The following is a 16,011-nucleotide window of genomic DNA, read 5'->3' as shown; positions in this document are numbered from 1 at the left end:
TTTCGTTCTGTGTTTCCATCACTTATTTCAACAACAAACTTTTGGCAGGAATAGATTGATACGCTCGTTTCAATTTGCTGTAGTTGGTAACAAAGAGAATTACTTGGGAAAAGTTTCATGTGTACAAGGACTTGATTGTAGAATGGATTGAAATGCCTGTATGCCTAATCTATGCAGAGTAGACGCTCTATTCAGCAATACGAGATGCTCCTTCATAACTTCTTGCAATATTTCCCATACAATGGGCTCCTTTTCCCGAATTTTACTCTTAGCAACTTCTATGTTTAAAGCAAGATGTTGTCTAATTAGCCCATGAATTACAAATGTCCGAAAAAGCTCTACTGCTATTTCTCGAGGCAATCCACATCGATGTAATGGAAGTGAGGGTCCTATGACAATGACAGAACGATCTGAATAATCGACCCATTTGCCAAGCGGATTCTCACAAAATCTTCCCTCTTTGCCTTCAATTACATCCGAAAACGACTTATAAACCTTGTTATGACCATCAGTCATTGGTTGTCTGCGAATTCCATTATCAAAAAGTGTTTTCACGGCTTCTTGTACTAATTTTTCTTGACACATTACTAATTCCCTTGTGATAGATCTACTTGTTGTTAATAGACAATTTGTGAATCACTTGCGCAAGTTTGATGCCTAAATGTGCACTTCTTTCCAATATTGAATATGAATAATGACAATTCCTCCTTCGTATCTAAAACTCGAGGTTCTTGTAGATGCAATTACAGTTTGAGGTAAACTCATAAGCGCCAAAACCTAATGCCAATCATTTGAAGAAGATAGTCACATTCCACAATGCATCGGAAGAATGGACTTTCATATTGATTTGTTTTAGACGAGCAAGATTTTATTGCACAAATCGAAACAGGTGATTACAAAGTCCTACCACAAACTCAGATATCTAATATAACCAGTCCAGACATACTCATTCAGGATTTTCCACAACTCTGCTCTATTTGGAGTCACTTATCCTGGAATTAGGAAGTGCTGAGTTGCCACTCAGGTCATGGGATTTGTAATAGGTGCCATATTCCAAAAGAGAGATTTCTTTGAATATGGGTGGATTGTTTTCAGAGAGAAGCTCCTTCATTGGCCCAAAGCGTCTGGTTTTTTGCATCCCGCTTGGGGTGAGAAAGCATGCGACCGACACCCTAGGTCCGACCAGCCAGGCAAGCACTCAGTGCTCCACACTTTTGAACTTGTCGTTGGTTCAAGCTGCAACCATCATATCATGCCAGAAAACGAGTTATTGTTGTTTTTTTTCAAAGAACAGAAGGAGAATTGACAGCAAAAGCTGTATTTTTTACAGCAAAACTGTATTATGCAACAAGACAGAATGTATTGGAAGGGAACTTATCTTCTTTATTCAGAAAACTGAAATTGCTTAAATACAGACTAAAGCTTTTCCATAAACACACGTTGCCCACTAACTAACAGCTTGCTTGGTCCACAAAACCAGCAACAAACCGACAGAACAGTCAAAGAACATGGAGCTAAACACTCCTACAAAATAGGACTGACCACGTAAAAACAACGACTAATTAACTCCTAGAAAATAGGACATCAACAAACTGACTTAACAGAAAATAGATAGTGCAGCCTTGATACATCAACAGTTACGACTACAAAAAATGTGGTAAAGATGAATGCCAAGAGCCAGGCACAAATGCAGTGCGCTTTCATGTCGTCCTCTTATTAGTGTGTAACATGGTTGTTCATGGTATCGTGGGAAGTTCGTACTACATTCCATAGGCCACTCCGAAAATACTGTCTAGACTCTTACATACTTAATGTAATGAAGGGCGATCGAAGTCGACTCCAGAGAGACATATCTTGAAGTCAATTTCGTATTTGCTATGTAGGCCAGAAAACATAATGTCAGAAAAGAGTTGGAACTTTCTTTACCTGCATGAAGTCTCCGATGTTGGCTAGAAGCACTCCATGCAAAGGAACCACATCGACCAAGTGGTTTTCATGGAGGACTTGGAGGCCGCCATGGTGATCTTGAAGGAGGAGAGTCAGAAACGATACATTGAAGTCACTAATCGTGTCAAGAGTCGATTTTGATTCAGGACAAGCTGAGTAGTATTGGCCTATTATTATCTCCGCTTTCATACACTCAGTACAACTGAGATAATAAGAACCAAGCCCCAATGCCTCGGATAATATTTTGGATAAAGACGTCTTCAGTTTTGCCATATGGTTGTGATACTCAGAAACTGCCTCTCTGCATTCGAGTAAATGAAAGCACAGGATGAGTTTTCATTATCAAAGTTTGCAGCATAGAATACGTTCTTTTCTTATCGAAAAAAATGCATGTTCGATCTGTGGAACACCTTTGCACTCCCTCAACTATTACTAAGGTTTTTAGGGAAAATTACCACAACAGTCCTAAATCTATTACAATTGTGCCAATTTAGTCCTAAACCTCCTTTTTTGGTCAATTCAGTCCTAAACCTTTTGTATTTGTGTCAATTTAGTTCATCCGGCCACTTTTGGTCAGCCGGCGCTGATGTAGACACCGATCAGCGCTAATGTGGACTGCCGGCCGACGCTGACATGGTAATTTTTTAACATTTTTTTTCGAGTTTTTTATTTTTTTTCCTTTCTCTTTCTTTTTTTGTTTTTTCTTTCCTTCTTCCCCTGGCCGATCGGTGGACTGGCCAGAGGCTAGGGCCGGTGAGGGTGAGCCTCAAACTCGCCATTGCGAGAGAGGTCGAGCCTTGCTATGGCTGTGGGCGAGGTCAGCCATGCTGAGGCTCAACCTCGCCCGATGGCTAGTCTCGCCATGGCTGTGGGTGAGGTCGGCCATGGCGAGGTTTCGACCTTGCCAGCCCTAGTCTTTAGCCGGTTGCTGGATCGGCCAGGGGAAGAAGGAAAGAGAATAGAAAATAAATAAATAAAACGAAAATGAATAAAAAAATTAAAAAATTGCCGTCTGGTTGGCCAAAAGTGGCCGAATGGATTAAATTAGCACAAATATAAAAGATTTAGGATTGAATTGACCAAAAAAAAAATGTTAATAACTGAATTGACAAAAAAATGCAAGTTCGATCTATGGAACACCTTTACGCTCCCTCAACTATTGCTAAGGTTGTTAAGGGGTACTCATAAACCAAGCTTTGAACAGGAACAACAACGATGACACCGGGAACAGGTTGTCAATTGAGAACATTTTTGACAGAATCAAAAGCGATGACGGAGATGCCCGCGACGATAGAGATGAAGGCAAGGAATGGTTGACAATTGGACGAGCCAGCAAAAGACAGAGAGCTTCCTTTTCTATGTTCATGAATGTGTTTAGTAATAACCGTGATTATTTTGGTTTCGAAACATGTTCAATAATGTGTTTTGGGCTGGTTCAGGTTTAAAACTCGAAACTGAACCGAACGGAACCATCAGAAGCCCATTGTTTTATTCACTAGCCGAATAGAAAGGAAACTCAACTAGAAAAGACTCGAAATTATTTATTTGGGTCAGTTTGGTTTGGGTTTTGGCTCCTGTGGTTCTTTTTGAAATCCCTATATATGTATATATTATACCAGATTTTGATAAATATGTTTCTTGTACCGTTTATAAATATGCATAATAGATACTTGATTTGCTTAGAAGAGATTTTTACTTCTTATTGAATAGTGGTTTGCTTATATCATTCATCTCAATTCTTTTTCAAGTTCTACAGCTGCCGGCAAATAGGACAAGAGTGGTATCAACGGGGAATATGGGAGTTGGATTTCGGTATAAGTTGAGATGGTTGTACTTACATTGAAATAGTATTTGTTGGAATTAGTTTGTTGGTCAGTGGAGGATTTTAGAACTCTGTTCCTATAACCAACTTGCTGTTTTATCATATATGTAGATGGATGTATATTTTGATAACAATTTAATGTTGCTTTTGTTGATGGGGCTGCATCCTCAGAAGGAGAACTGCCGTGTCATTTTTCCTATACCTGTAGAGTTGGGGTGTGACAAATATGAGACTGTTAGTCAACAAATTCCTAGACACTAGAAGGAGAGCTCTCTGCTTAAATGAAACACTGAATTTGGGCATTTTATCACAAGGGTTGGTGCCGGGGTATACTAAGACCGATCCTCAAAGTTTGTATGATAAGTAACGTGTCGTATCACAAGCGGACTTGATGTGAGTGGATCATATTTGAGTTGAACTTGACACAGACTTATCGAGAGAAATTTAAATTTAATCCGACAAACTCAAAATATACATGACTTGATAAGTTTTGGTTGCCTTCTTTTTACCAAAAACAAATTTTCATCATAATGAATTTGGAAAGAAGCGAGACAGACGAGACAAAAATCGAATATGATGCCATGACGCAAATTTACGGTCCTAAATTTGCCATTAGAGAGATTGCCGCATCGACTTTGAGAGCTCTAACGGATGAGATTTAAAGAGATGGCGAAACTCGTTACACATTTAGAACTTATATTGAAGTAGCAGTTATTACCATAGTGAGGTCAAAGATATTCAAATGTTTTCACAGCTTGAAGGGGCACGCAGTCATATTTTGGCTATTTCTTGTTTCAGTCTTATGTAACCAATGTGGACTCTGAATATTCTGTTCACTTGTAGTCCTGTTACTATATCTAATGAAAAGATTGAGCCGTCATATTTCATGCGAACGCCAACACCAACACCTTCAATAAAGCTTTTACACATTTTTGTACTCTCTACTTGGACTCGCTAACTCTGAAATGAGGAAGTACAGATTCACCATTCAGGCCATTGCCACTGGAGAGATAATACCCGAAATAATCTGTGAAAGAGATCTCTCTGTACATGGGTGGATTGTTCTCATCGAGAAGCTCCTTTATTGGCCCATACGGCTTCGACTTCTGCATCTCTCCTGGAAAGAGGAAGCATGCGACCGAGACCCGGGGCCCGGCCTGCCTGGCGAGGACCCGGTGCTCCACGCTCTTGAACTTGTCGTTGCTAACAAGCTGCATCCACAAATCAGGCAAAAGGAAAATCATTCTTTGACTCGAAGATAACTCGACGTTAATCGAATCGGAAACATACGTGGTAAATGACAAATGTGAATGATCTCTGTACCTGCATGAAGTTTCCAATGTTTGCTAGGATTGCTCCAGGCACTGGGGACACATCAATCCACCGGTTTTGGTGTCGGACTTGGAGGCCTCCATGGTGGTTTTGCAGGAGAAGAGTGAGAAATGAGGCATCGGAGTGATTGATTGTGCCTATAGTCAGCTCTGGCTCTGGGCAAATTGGGTAGTAATGGGCTGCCATTCTCTTGGATTTCATGCATCCAATGTCACCAAGATAGTCTGAATCAAGCCCTAATGACTCTGATAGTAGTTCAGACAGAGATATCTTCAATTTTTCAATGTGTCTTTCGTACTCGAAAACCGGCTCTCTGCAGAGGAGGGAAAGAAAGCATCGTGAACGTTTTCTTCCATTTCCTCTCATTTTAGCATAATACACGGTTACAGTTCTGGTTTTGGATTAGTCAAGATTTCACAATAATAATTGCTTTCTTGACCCACTGAATATGTGTTCTGGGAATCGAAAACACCTTATGCAGATAAGAGAGTTAGGTTGGCAAGTAGCCACATGCGAAGGAGTAAATGAAGGAAGTGGGAAGAAATTTGATCGAGGGCTGGTACTGTGTTAGAGTGTGAATGAACAGTCAAATGTCCTAAAAGTTTACAATGAAAGGGTATGACGCAATTCGCGCGTTTTTATCTGAACAGTCCTGCAGTAAGATGATGAAAGCTTAACATGCACGAGTCCAAATACATATGGAAATAACGAATCCACATGTATAAAGAAGGGAAAATCATAAATGGATAAAACAAAAGTGAAGCATCGAATACGAGATATCTCGCCCTGATACTGTAATTGTATTGAATTTATAAGGAAAACTGTTCTCTTTCACTTTCAAAATTGTTGAGAAAAACTCCTATTGATTTTGAAGTTGACAAAACCTTCCATATTATTGTAAATCTGATACTTATTCTGAACTAATTTATTCCAGGTATGTATATTCTGGAAGCTCATAAGGAAGTTATTCAGATTTTACAAGCTGGCAAATACCTTATTGAAGACCCACATAATCTTAGTTCTGAAGACTCAGACGCTGAAATTATTCAGACGAAGAAATTATTCAGATGCGGACGAAGAAATTATTCAGATGCAGACGCACAATTTCTTCGGACGCAGAATTCAGAACGAGACATAACAGCTAGTGATCTGGTATGGATTTCACAGAAGGAAAGTTTTGATTGTTTCAATCTAAGGCTATAATTGATTGACAATCAAACACTACGACAAGCATGCATTACAACGGACAAAGCTCTACTTATGGAAACCAAGATTCTGATTGTATGGGCGACCAGAATCAGCGGGATTCAGAATCTGTCATTCAACGGCTACTCAATCATTTCTATACAAATTTGTCTAAGGTGAAGATTGGAAGATGATCCTCTGAATGCTGTCCAACGGCTAGTTTGGAAGTAGAGGAGTATTTAAGGAGATCAACGAGCAGCAGAAGGAAGTACAGAATCAAGAATCATCAAGTCCAAAGTATGAGCATACTCCGATCATTTGTCTTGTCTTTTTTAGCCAAACATTAAGATCTTGAGGGATACTTTGTAAGAGTGATTATGTGAGATAGAGAGTCCTATAATACACAAGAGTGTTAACACTCAGAAGTTGTAATTCCTCTTGATTACGTAGTGAAATCCAGCCGGTAGGCTGTAAGCATGGGAGAGTGGACGTAGGCTTGCTATAAGCCGAACCACTATAAACTTGTGTGCAGATTCTCTATCCCTTATCTCTTACTTTACATTCTGCACATCAAGAGCACCGTCTATATAATCTATCTTGAATCTAAATTTTATTCAGACTCTTCTGTGATTTATTTTGTTTCCGCATAAATTATCAAAAATTGTTTAAGATCACATATTCACCCCCCTCTAGGTGATTCTTGCTAGCTACATCAATTGGTATCAGAGGAAGTTGCTCATTTATTGAAGTGTCTTACTTCTGAGCTAACGATCTACATGGCTAGCTATGGTGCTCCAGGGCTCATTGAAGGACAGAGCAACAACAGACCACCATATTTCGATGGCAAGGAATATAGTGTCTGGAAGAATAAGATGAAAGCATTCATAAAGTCAATTGATCACATACAATGGGATATCATCATCAGAGGAGTCAATCCAAAATCTTCTGATTCAAAAGAAAAGGCAGATGCAAGCAAAGCAGCAAATCCTCCATTATCTCAAACTGAGATATCCAAAAGAGAAACCTTAGATTCCAAAGCAATTTATTCTCTCTATTGTGCTTTATCACCTATTGAATATAAAAAAATTGCTGCTTGTGAATTAGCTAAAGAAATCTGGGATACTCTTCTTATTACTTATGAAGGAACAGATCGAGCCAAGGAAACTCAAATCAATCTTTTGCTTGATCAATATGAATCCTTCAAAATGAAGCCTGGAGAATCAATTGCTGATTTGTATGACAGGTTTACTGATATAGTAAACGGTCTTGCTTATCAAGGACAACCAGTTCCAGATGCAATGAAAGTCAACAAACTTCTGAGAGGACTGACAAATCAGTGGGATAACATCAAAACATCTCTTCGAGAGACACAAAGGATCAAGCCTCTATCAGTGAATGAGTTAATTGGAACTCTTCAATCATATGAGACTGAGAAACGAAATGAGAAGAATGAATCCAGAGGTAATAAGTCAATTGCTTAGAAGACTAACATTGATTCTGATGCAGATTCTGAAGATGAAGATGTTGACGATGAAGAACTAGCTCTCTTTATAAAGAAGTATAAGAAAATGAAGATCAAAGGAAGAAACCTCAAAGGTAAGAAGCTTTTTGAGAAGAAGAAGTCTTTCGATGAAACAGAGAGATCAAAGGATGTTATATGCTTTCACTGTAAGAAATGTGGACATATCAAGCCAAATTGTCCACTTCTGAAAAAGAAGACAAAGTTTGAGAAAGCAAAGAAGGCCTTAAAAGCAGAAACCTGGAGTGATACAGAGTGCGAAGACAGTGATGAAAATATCTCAAATTTCTGTCTAATGGTTAAGTCAGACTCAGACTCAGATTCAGATTTAGATTCTGATCCTGAAGTGGAGATTGAGGTAAAACATTCTGACATGCCTATTGAAGTATCAAATTACATTGATGAATTATGCTTTGAATTTAAGACTGCTCTTAAATGCATCTTTTCTTTGAAAAAGGAAAATTCATCACTGAGGCAACAGGATGTTTCACAAAAAGAAAAAATCGATTTCCTTCAAAAAGAATTTCATCAAATCAAGGAAAGTCGAGATTTTCTTTCCAAAGAAAATACTGTTTTGAAAGAGCAAGTTTCAGTAATTACTTCCAAGTTTTCAAAGGGTTCAGAAACCTTGAAGCATATCCTTTGTATCCAAATTCCTTACTACAACAAATCTGGTCTCGGATTTGTGAAGGAAAGTGATAGCTTAATTGATTTTCCAAAGGTCAAGGAGAGATTAAGACAAAGACCTCTTCGACAAGCTTATAAAAACCATTTCAAAAGGAATTTTGTAAAACATGTTGGCCGAAGTGCACTCAGGTGCTCAAAATGTGGAGATCCACAACATTTTGAGAATGAATGTCCTAAGGTCTGGAGACCTGTACGAAGAGATTTTGTTAAGACAGCCTATACTGATGCTCAAGGACCCAAACAAATTTGGGTACCAAAGAAAACTTGAGATGTTGTGATTTTTGCAGGTTACCACTAAGAGAAAAAGGAAGTGGTACTTAGACAGTGGATGCTCTAGACATATGACAGGAGATCCAAGCATATTCGTTGATCTACACAGTCTGAATGGTGGAAAAGTTTCTTTTGGAGGAAATTCCAAAGGAAAAATCGTTGGCAAAGGAACAGTTGAAATTGGAGGACTTACAATCAATGATGTCTCTTTGATGAAAGGACTCAACTATAACTTGATAAACATAAGCCAACTATGTGATACAGGTTTCAGAATCAACTTTCAAGAAGATACATGCTCAGGAATAAGCAAAGATGCTTCTCAAACCTTCACAGGAAGAAGACATGGCAATATTTATCTTCTAGATGTAAATCCAAATTCCACTCATTGCTTGATATCAATCAAAGAAGATGAAGATCTATGGCACAGAAGATTGGGGCATATCAGTATGAAACAAATCTCAAAGATCTCAAACAAGAAACTGGTTCGAGGTCTGCCAGATTTGAAATACAAGAAAACAGAGTTATGCAATGCATGCACTCTAGGAAAACAAGTAAGAAGCTCTTTTAAATCTATACATCATGTTTCCACTAATCGTGCTTTGCAGCTTCTTCATATGGATCTATTTGGACCAACCAGAACACAAAGTATTGGTGGTAAGAAATATTATTTAGTTATTGTTGATGACTTCACAAGATTTACTTGTGTGTTCTTTCTTGCTCATAAAAATGAAGCATTTTCATATTTTTCAAAATTTGCAAAAAGAGTTCGAATGAAAAGGGCTATTCCATTTCCCGCATTAAAACTCGATCATGGGGAGAATTTGAAAATCAAAGTTTTTCGAGTGCAGTGAGGAAAATGGTTTTCAACACAATTTTTCTACTCCTTATACACGAACAAAATGGTGTTGTGGAAAGGAAAAATCGTTCTTTGCAAGAAATGGCAAGAACTTTGTTGATTGAAAGCAAGATTCCTTTTCATTTCTGGGCAGATGCAGTTTTTACAGCATGTTATATCATTAACAGAGCTTTTCTCAGACCCATTTTTAAGAAAACCCCCTATGAGCTTTACAAAGGTGGACAGCCCAATATCTCATATTTTCGTGTGTTTGGTTGTAAATGCTTTATTCTTAAAAATCCAAATGATCGCCTTGGTAAGTTTGATGAGAAAGCAGATGAAGGATTTTTCCTTGGATATTCAACTACAAGTAAAGCATACAGAGTCTTCAACAAGAATTCTCAGACTATGGAAGAAACAATGAATGTAAGGTTTGATGAAAATATTCAGACTCACAAAGATGAATCTGAACCATCTCCCAATATTCAAGAGTTATCAGAAGCTCAACAAGAATCTCCAAAGATCGTAGAATCTGTAGAAGAAGGAAAAGAAGATACAATACAGACTCAACCAGAACCTTCAGAGTCTGCAGATTTTCAGAAGGAAAGATTTGATAAAAACTGGAAACATAAATCTAGTCATCCGAAGAACCTCATCATTAGAGAAATAGAAGATGGCATCAAGACAAGATCCAAACACAAAGAAAACATCAGCAACTTGGCGGTGATATCAGAAATAAAACCAAAAGAAGTTGGTGAAGCATTATCAGATGAAAGTTGGATCGAAGCTATGCAGGAGGAACTTCAGCAGTTCAAAATCAATAAAGTATGGGAGCTTGTGCCAAGACCCAAAAATCATCCAGTAATTGGAACAGAATGGGTATTCAGAAACAAACTGGATGACAAAGGGAAAGTCACAAGAAACAAAGCAAGACTGGTAGCAAAAGGCTATTCTCAAGAAGAAGGCTTCGATTATGATGAAACATATGCACCAGTTGCAAGGTTAGAAGCCATTAGGCTATTATTAGCTTATGCTTGTTTCCATAACTTTAAATTGTTTCAGATGGACGTAAAAAGTGCCTTCCTGACTGGATATATCAAAGAAGAAGTATACGTTGAACAACCACCTGGCTTTGAAGAACCAAGGAAGATTGATTATGTCTATAAACTCAAAAAGGCCCTCTATGTCTGAAACAAGCACTCCGTGCTTGGTATGAGAAGTTAAGTAACTTCCTTCTGCAAAATGATTTCACCAAAGGTAAGGTTGATACAACTTTATTTATTAAGAGAAAAGGTAAAGATTTTCTACTGGTTCAAATTTATGTTGATGATATCATCTTTGGATCTCTAATGAACTGCTTTGCAAAGAATTTTCTAAGAATATGCAGAATGAGTTCGAGATGAGCATGATGGGCGAATTAACATTCTTTCTTGGCCTACAAGTGAAACAAACAAAATGTGGTACTTTCATTTGCCAAGAGAAGTATGCAAAGGAGATCGTCAAAAAGTTTGGTTTGCAAAATTGCAAGAAGACAGACATTCCCATGTCTCAATCATCCAAACTGGACAAAGATGAAAATGGTAAAAAAGTTGATCAGAAGGTATATAGAAGCATGATAGGATCATTATTATATCTTACTGCCTCCAGACCTGATATATTATTCAGTGTATGTATGTGTGCAAGATTTCAATCAGACCCAAAGGAATCACATTTTTCTGCAGTAAAGAGGATAATCAAATACATTGGAACTTATCCAATGTTAGGTCTTTGGTATTCCAAAGATTCAGATTTTCTCTCTTCTTGGTTATTCGATCTTGATCTAGTGGATGTAAAGTGGACGGAAAAGTACTACGGTACATGTCAACCGCTTGGGAATATGTTGGTATCCCGGTACTCAAAAAAGCAAAATACAGTTGCACTTTCTACAGCAGAAGCAAAATATGTAGCCTTGGGAAGTTGCTGTGCACAGATTCTGTGGATGAAGCAACAGTTGCGAGACTATACCATTGAAGATTCAAGTGTTGCAATCAAATGTGACAATACAAGTGCTATCAATTTGACCAAGAATCCTATTCTTCATTCACGTGCTAAGCATATTGAATCAAGCATCACTTCATTAGAGATCATGTTCAAAACGGTGATGTGAATATTCAATTCATTGATTCTAAGAATCAATTAGCTGATATATTCACAAAACCTCTTGATAAGTCTTCATTTGAGTATATTAGAAATCAACTGGGCATCTCTTATCCATTTTCTTGAAGTGTTTGATAGACAGGAATTTTTCAGACTCAAATATTCTCAGTCTGAACATTTTTCAGACTCACAAAGAAAGGTACGTCCTTTATTCAAATTTTGGCGGGTATATTTTTGGAATATTTGGCAGGATATTTTCATAATCGTTACTTTAGGAAGCAAATCAGGTACGTATTTTAATTTATCTGATTAATTGTGCTTAATATATTATCATCGGTGTGCTTCAATAAGTATATTTCCTTCCTATTTTTTTTGGAATCTCTTTTTATTCTAAAAATAAGTTTTCCTTCCAAAACCTGTCCTCCTCCTTTATAAACCTGTCCGTCACTTGTCAAAACCTTATCAGTACGATCTTTTACTCTCCAAACCTTTCCGATATTCAGAGACTCTCCTCTTCTTCCAAAGATCGAAACTTTCCACTCCAAAAGTGATCATAATGCCGTTCAAGATGGTGGCCCGTCGAAGATCTTCACGTATTCTCATCCAAGACTCCAAATCTTCATCTCCGGCTAAGTATATGGACATCTCAGACTCAGAATCCGACCATCATGAAGACCCTTCTGAAGCGACACCACCTCAGCGATCATCGCCGCTCAAATCGTCCGGTAAAACTGATTTTCGTTTCCGAAGCATCAAACGTGTGTGGGAAGTTTACCAAATGTTGAAAAGGAATAATGCTTCTGCGTCAATCCTTCATGAATGTCTGAAAGACAACGGTTTTCGCTCTGAAGAGCAATTTGTGCAAAACTATTCTATTTACTGCACTAAATCTGAACAAGTTCCAACCAGTTCTACACCAAAAGACCTTCTTCCAGGAAGGGCAAGGAGAAAGTTGGTGAATCTTCCACTCCTTCTGCAAAGAAATATGTTCCTATAAGCCCTAAGTCCACAAGTGCCTCAAAATTTGTTGTTCCTGATGATGACGCTCGCTTTTATGATAATTTTGAAATGAAGGTGGGAATAGCATCTGGTGTGCCTGGAACAGGAGGTTTGTTCAGAAGCACTGAGCATAATGTCTGCTATGAGTTGTTACTTGCTCGAGGGGTCATGAACAATAGGACTGTGGATTTCGACTACCTAGAAAAGACTGGCATTTCAGTAAAGCACCTGTTTGAGAAATTAGGGATTTATGAATTCTGCCTTCAATCTGCCAATGTTTATGCTTGGAATTAACTGCCTACTTCTATTCCAATCTTTCAATTCTGTCACCCAATTGGCTTCAGTTCACTGTTGGTGACAAGAAGATTGATTTAAAAGCGCATGAGTTGGCAAGGATAATTGGAGCCACGCACTCCAATTTTACTCCATTGGCAGTGAATCTTGAAGAAGCTTCACAGGTGGCTTCTGAAAATCCAAACTTTGCTCAAGGAACCAAGTGCCATCTTTCCTACTCAGACTTGTCCAGACGATCTGTGATCTTGCATAAGATCATAATCAACTGTTTGAAGCCCAAGGCTGCCTCAAAAACTGACCTATCAAAATTAGAAATCAAGCTCATTTGGGCTATCTTAAAAGGAGGCCCAGAACATGTTCCTGAACCAGCTTCCAAGATGTCAGAACCAATTCATGAAGAACATGTTTCTGAAGATCAAGCACCTGTTCAGGGGGAGATTCCACCAGAATCAGCCACAGGGTACAATCAGTCTGAGGAAGCTAATGTCCAAGACCAGCCATCTGAAAATCAGAACATCCTTTTTATTCTGCTCGAGATTAAAGACAAGCAAGCTGCTCTAGAACAAGATATGAAGAATATACACAGAATTGTTGAGGAAAACAACAAGGCTCAACAACTTCAGGCAGCAGCAGATAAAGCAGCATTAGAGGAAGCCATTACTATGTGCTCATCCAACATGGATAAGGCCATAGGTCAATGCAGTTCGAAGATTGAGGAGGCTGTCTTAATATTGGAAAATTTTCAACTGATTCGTACTCCTTCTAAAAAAATAGCTTGATCTTTTTACCATTCTCTCCAAAACATCTATTTTTCATTTGGTCTGTAATATTTCTACCATTTTTGTTAGACCTTTTGATTGATTCATATCAATGATTTATTCTATCATTATTTTTGCTGATGACAAAAAGGGGGAGAAATTATATGCAGATTTGCCATACTAATTCGCAGGATCATATGCAGGTTATATTCAAAGGAAGAAAGACACAGATATCAACAGAGTTTCCTCTTTCAATCTTGCTTCATGAGCTTAATATGTTTATTTATTTTCAAATCAATTCCAAAATAATTCAATCTGCAGGGAAAGTTTTGTCACCATCAAAAGGGGGAGATTGTTGAGGAAAACTCCTATTGATTTTGAAGTTGACAAAACCTTCCATATTATTGTAAATCGATACTTATTCGAACTAATTTATTCCGGTATGTATATTACGGAAGCTCGGAAGAAGTTATTCGGATTTTACAAGGCGGTAAATACCTTATTGAAGACCCACATAATCTTAGTTCTGAAGACTCAGACGCTGAAATTATTCAGACGCAGAAATTATTCAGATGCAGACGAAGAAATTATTCAAATGCAGACGAAGAAATTATTCAGATGCAGACGCACAATTTCTTCGGACGCAGAATTCAGAACGAGACATAACAGCTAGTGATCTGGTATGGATTTCACAGAAAGAAAGTTTTGATTGTTTCAATCTAAGGCTATAATTGATTGACAATCAAACACTACGACAAGCATGCATTACAACGGACAAAGCTCTACTTATGGAAACCAAGATTTTGATTGTATGGGCGACCAGAATCAGCGGGATTCAGAATCTGTCATCCAACGGCTACTCAATCATTTCTATACAAATCTGTCCAAGGTGAAGATTGGAAGATGATCCTCTGAATGCTGTCCAACGGCTAGTTTGGAAGTAGAGGAGTATTTAAGGAGATCAACGAGCAGCAGAAGGAAGTACAGAATCAAGAATCATCAAGTCCAAAGTCTGAGCATACTCCGATCATTTGTCTTGTCTTTTTTAGCCAAACATTAAGATCTTGAGGGATACTTTGTAAGAGTGATTGTGTGAAATAGAGAGTCTTATCATACACAAGAGTGTTCACACTCGAAGTTGTAATTCCTCTTGATTACATAGTGAAATCCGGCCAAGAGGTCATGTAAGCGTGGGAGAGTGAACGTAGGCTTGCTATAAGCCGAACCACTATAAACTTGTGTGCAGATTCTCTATCCCTTATCTCTTCCTTTACATTCTGCACATCAAGAGCATCGTCTATATAATCTGTCTTGAATCTGAATTTTATTCAGACTCTTCTGTGATTTATTTTGTTTCCGTATAAATTATCAAAAATTGTTTAAGATCACCTATTCACCCCCCTCTAGGTGATCCTTGCTAGCTACATCAAAAATAACATAGAAACACGATATAAATAGTAGATCAATCATGATTCAGACCTGCAGAGAAGAGGGACCGCCTCTGGGTCTAGCACTCCACGCGAGAAATCAAACCAGATAGTGTCCTTCCAAGTTGCTGCTTTGGACCTAAACAAGTCTCCATTGCTGCAGGACCTAAATTTCTTTGCATCATCTCTTGAGTACCACTCTCTCTTCATTCCCTCAGGCTGCTCGTGGAACTGCTTGACAGCTTCCAACATGCCGTCCATCGCGTGGACCGGAACACCATGGTTGATTATCTGGAAGAACCCCCACATCTCGGATGCTCTACAGAGGTCGTTGACCACATCTCGCCGCCGGGAATCCCAATAGCCCATCATGTCAATGATTGGGACCTCGAGGCCGGTGGCAGCCCCATCAGTGTCGGGGGACAAGTCGCGCAGGTTCTCGGGTGGGTGGATGAAGAGCCTGGGGACCTTGGCCACGCCCGAGTCTACGAGTCCTTTGACTCCGGCTTTGCTCTCGTCGAATTCCTTTGCTTCTTTCGCCTTGTCGTAGTGTGGTTCGCTATCGGTGATGGGTTCTCCATGACTGGGCAAGGTTTGCATCTTTGTAAGTGGAAACTTTGAAGCCTATTCAGGTGATTGAGTCATGTCCTTTCTGGTGAGGCTATATGACCATTTATATTCTGCAGAAAACATGGAGGAGCCGGTAGGCGCCAATTATCGACCAAACAAAAAAAAAAGGAGTAGGTGCCAATCACATCGACTCAGATCGAAAGATAATCTTATCACCGGATAGTGCCCGG

At 38.7% G+C, this 16,011-nt stretch overlaps 1 protein-coding gene across 1 annotated transcript; it reads right to left on the bottom strand.

Moving 5' to 3' along the window:
- Nucleotides 1–4,625: 4,625 nt before the first annotated feature.
- On the bottom strand, nt 4,626–15,905 carry LOC130138898 (1-aminocyclopropane-1-carboxylate oxidase homolog 1-like). Its single transcript, XM_056314426.1, has 3 exons — nt 15,264–15,905; nt 5,093–5,414; nt 4,626–4,980 (listed from the first exon to the last, which is right to left on the bottom strand). The coding sequence occupies exons 1-3, from the start codon at nt 15,809–15,811 to the stop codon at nt 4,711–4,713; spliced, it is 1,140 nt and encodes a 379-aa protein (XP_056170401.1). The 5' UTR covers nt 15,812–15,905; the 3' UTR covers nt 4,626–4,710.
- Between the last annotated feature and the right edge of the window lie 106 nt (nt 15,906–16,011).

This window comes from Syzygium oleosum, unplaced genomic scaffold (assembly GCF_021117445.2).
Source record: "Syzygium oleosum isolate NSW1041296 unplaced genomic scaffold, Sole_v2.1 Sole_v2.09, whole genome shotgun sequence".
NCBI classification, from domain to species: Eukaryota; Viridiplantae; Streptophyta; class Magnoliopsida; order Myrtales; family Myrtaceae; genus Syzygium; species Syzygium oleosum.
The sequence above is the reverse complement of the archived record's forward strand: the minus strand, read 5'-3'. Positions and strand labels throughout refer to the sequence as shown.

Bases quoted from the DNA above. Each gene is read 5' to 3' on its own strand.
- LOC130138898 (XM_056314426.1), bottom strand. From the start codon at position 15,811: ATGCAAACCTTGCCCAGTCATGGAGAACCCATCACCGATAGCGAACCA. The intron at 5,415-15,263 runs GTCTGAATCATG...CCTCCTCTGCAG, and splicing joins GCGGTCCCTCTTCTCTGCAG to AGAGCCGGTTTTCGAGTACG. The intron at 4,981-5,092 runs GTACAGAGATCA...TTGTGGATGCAG, and splicing joins ACATTGGAAACTTCATGCAG to CTTGTTAGCAACGACAAGTT.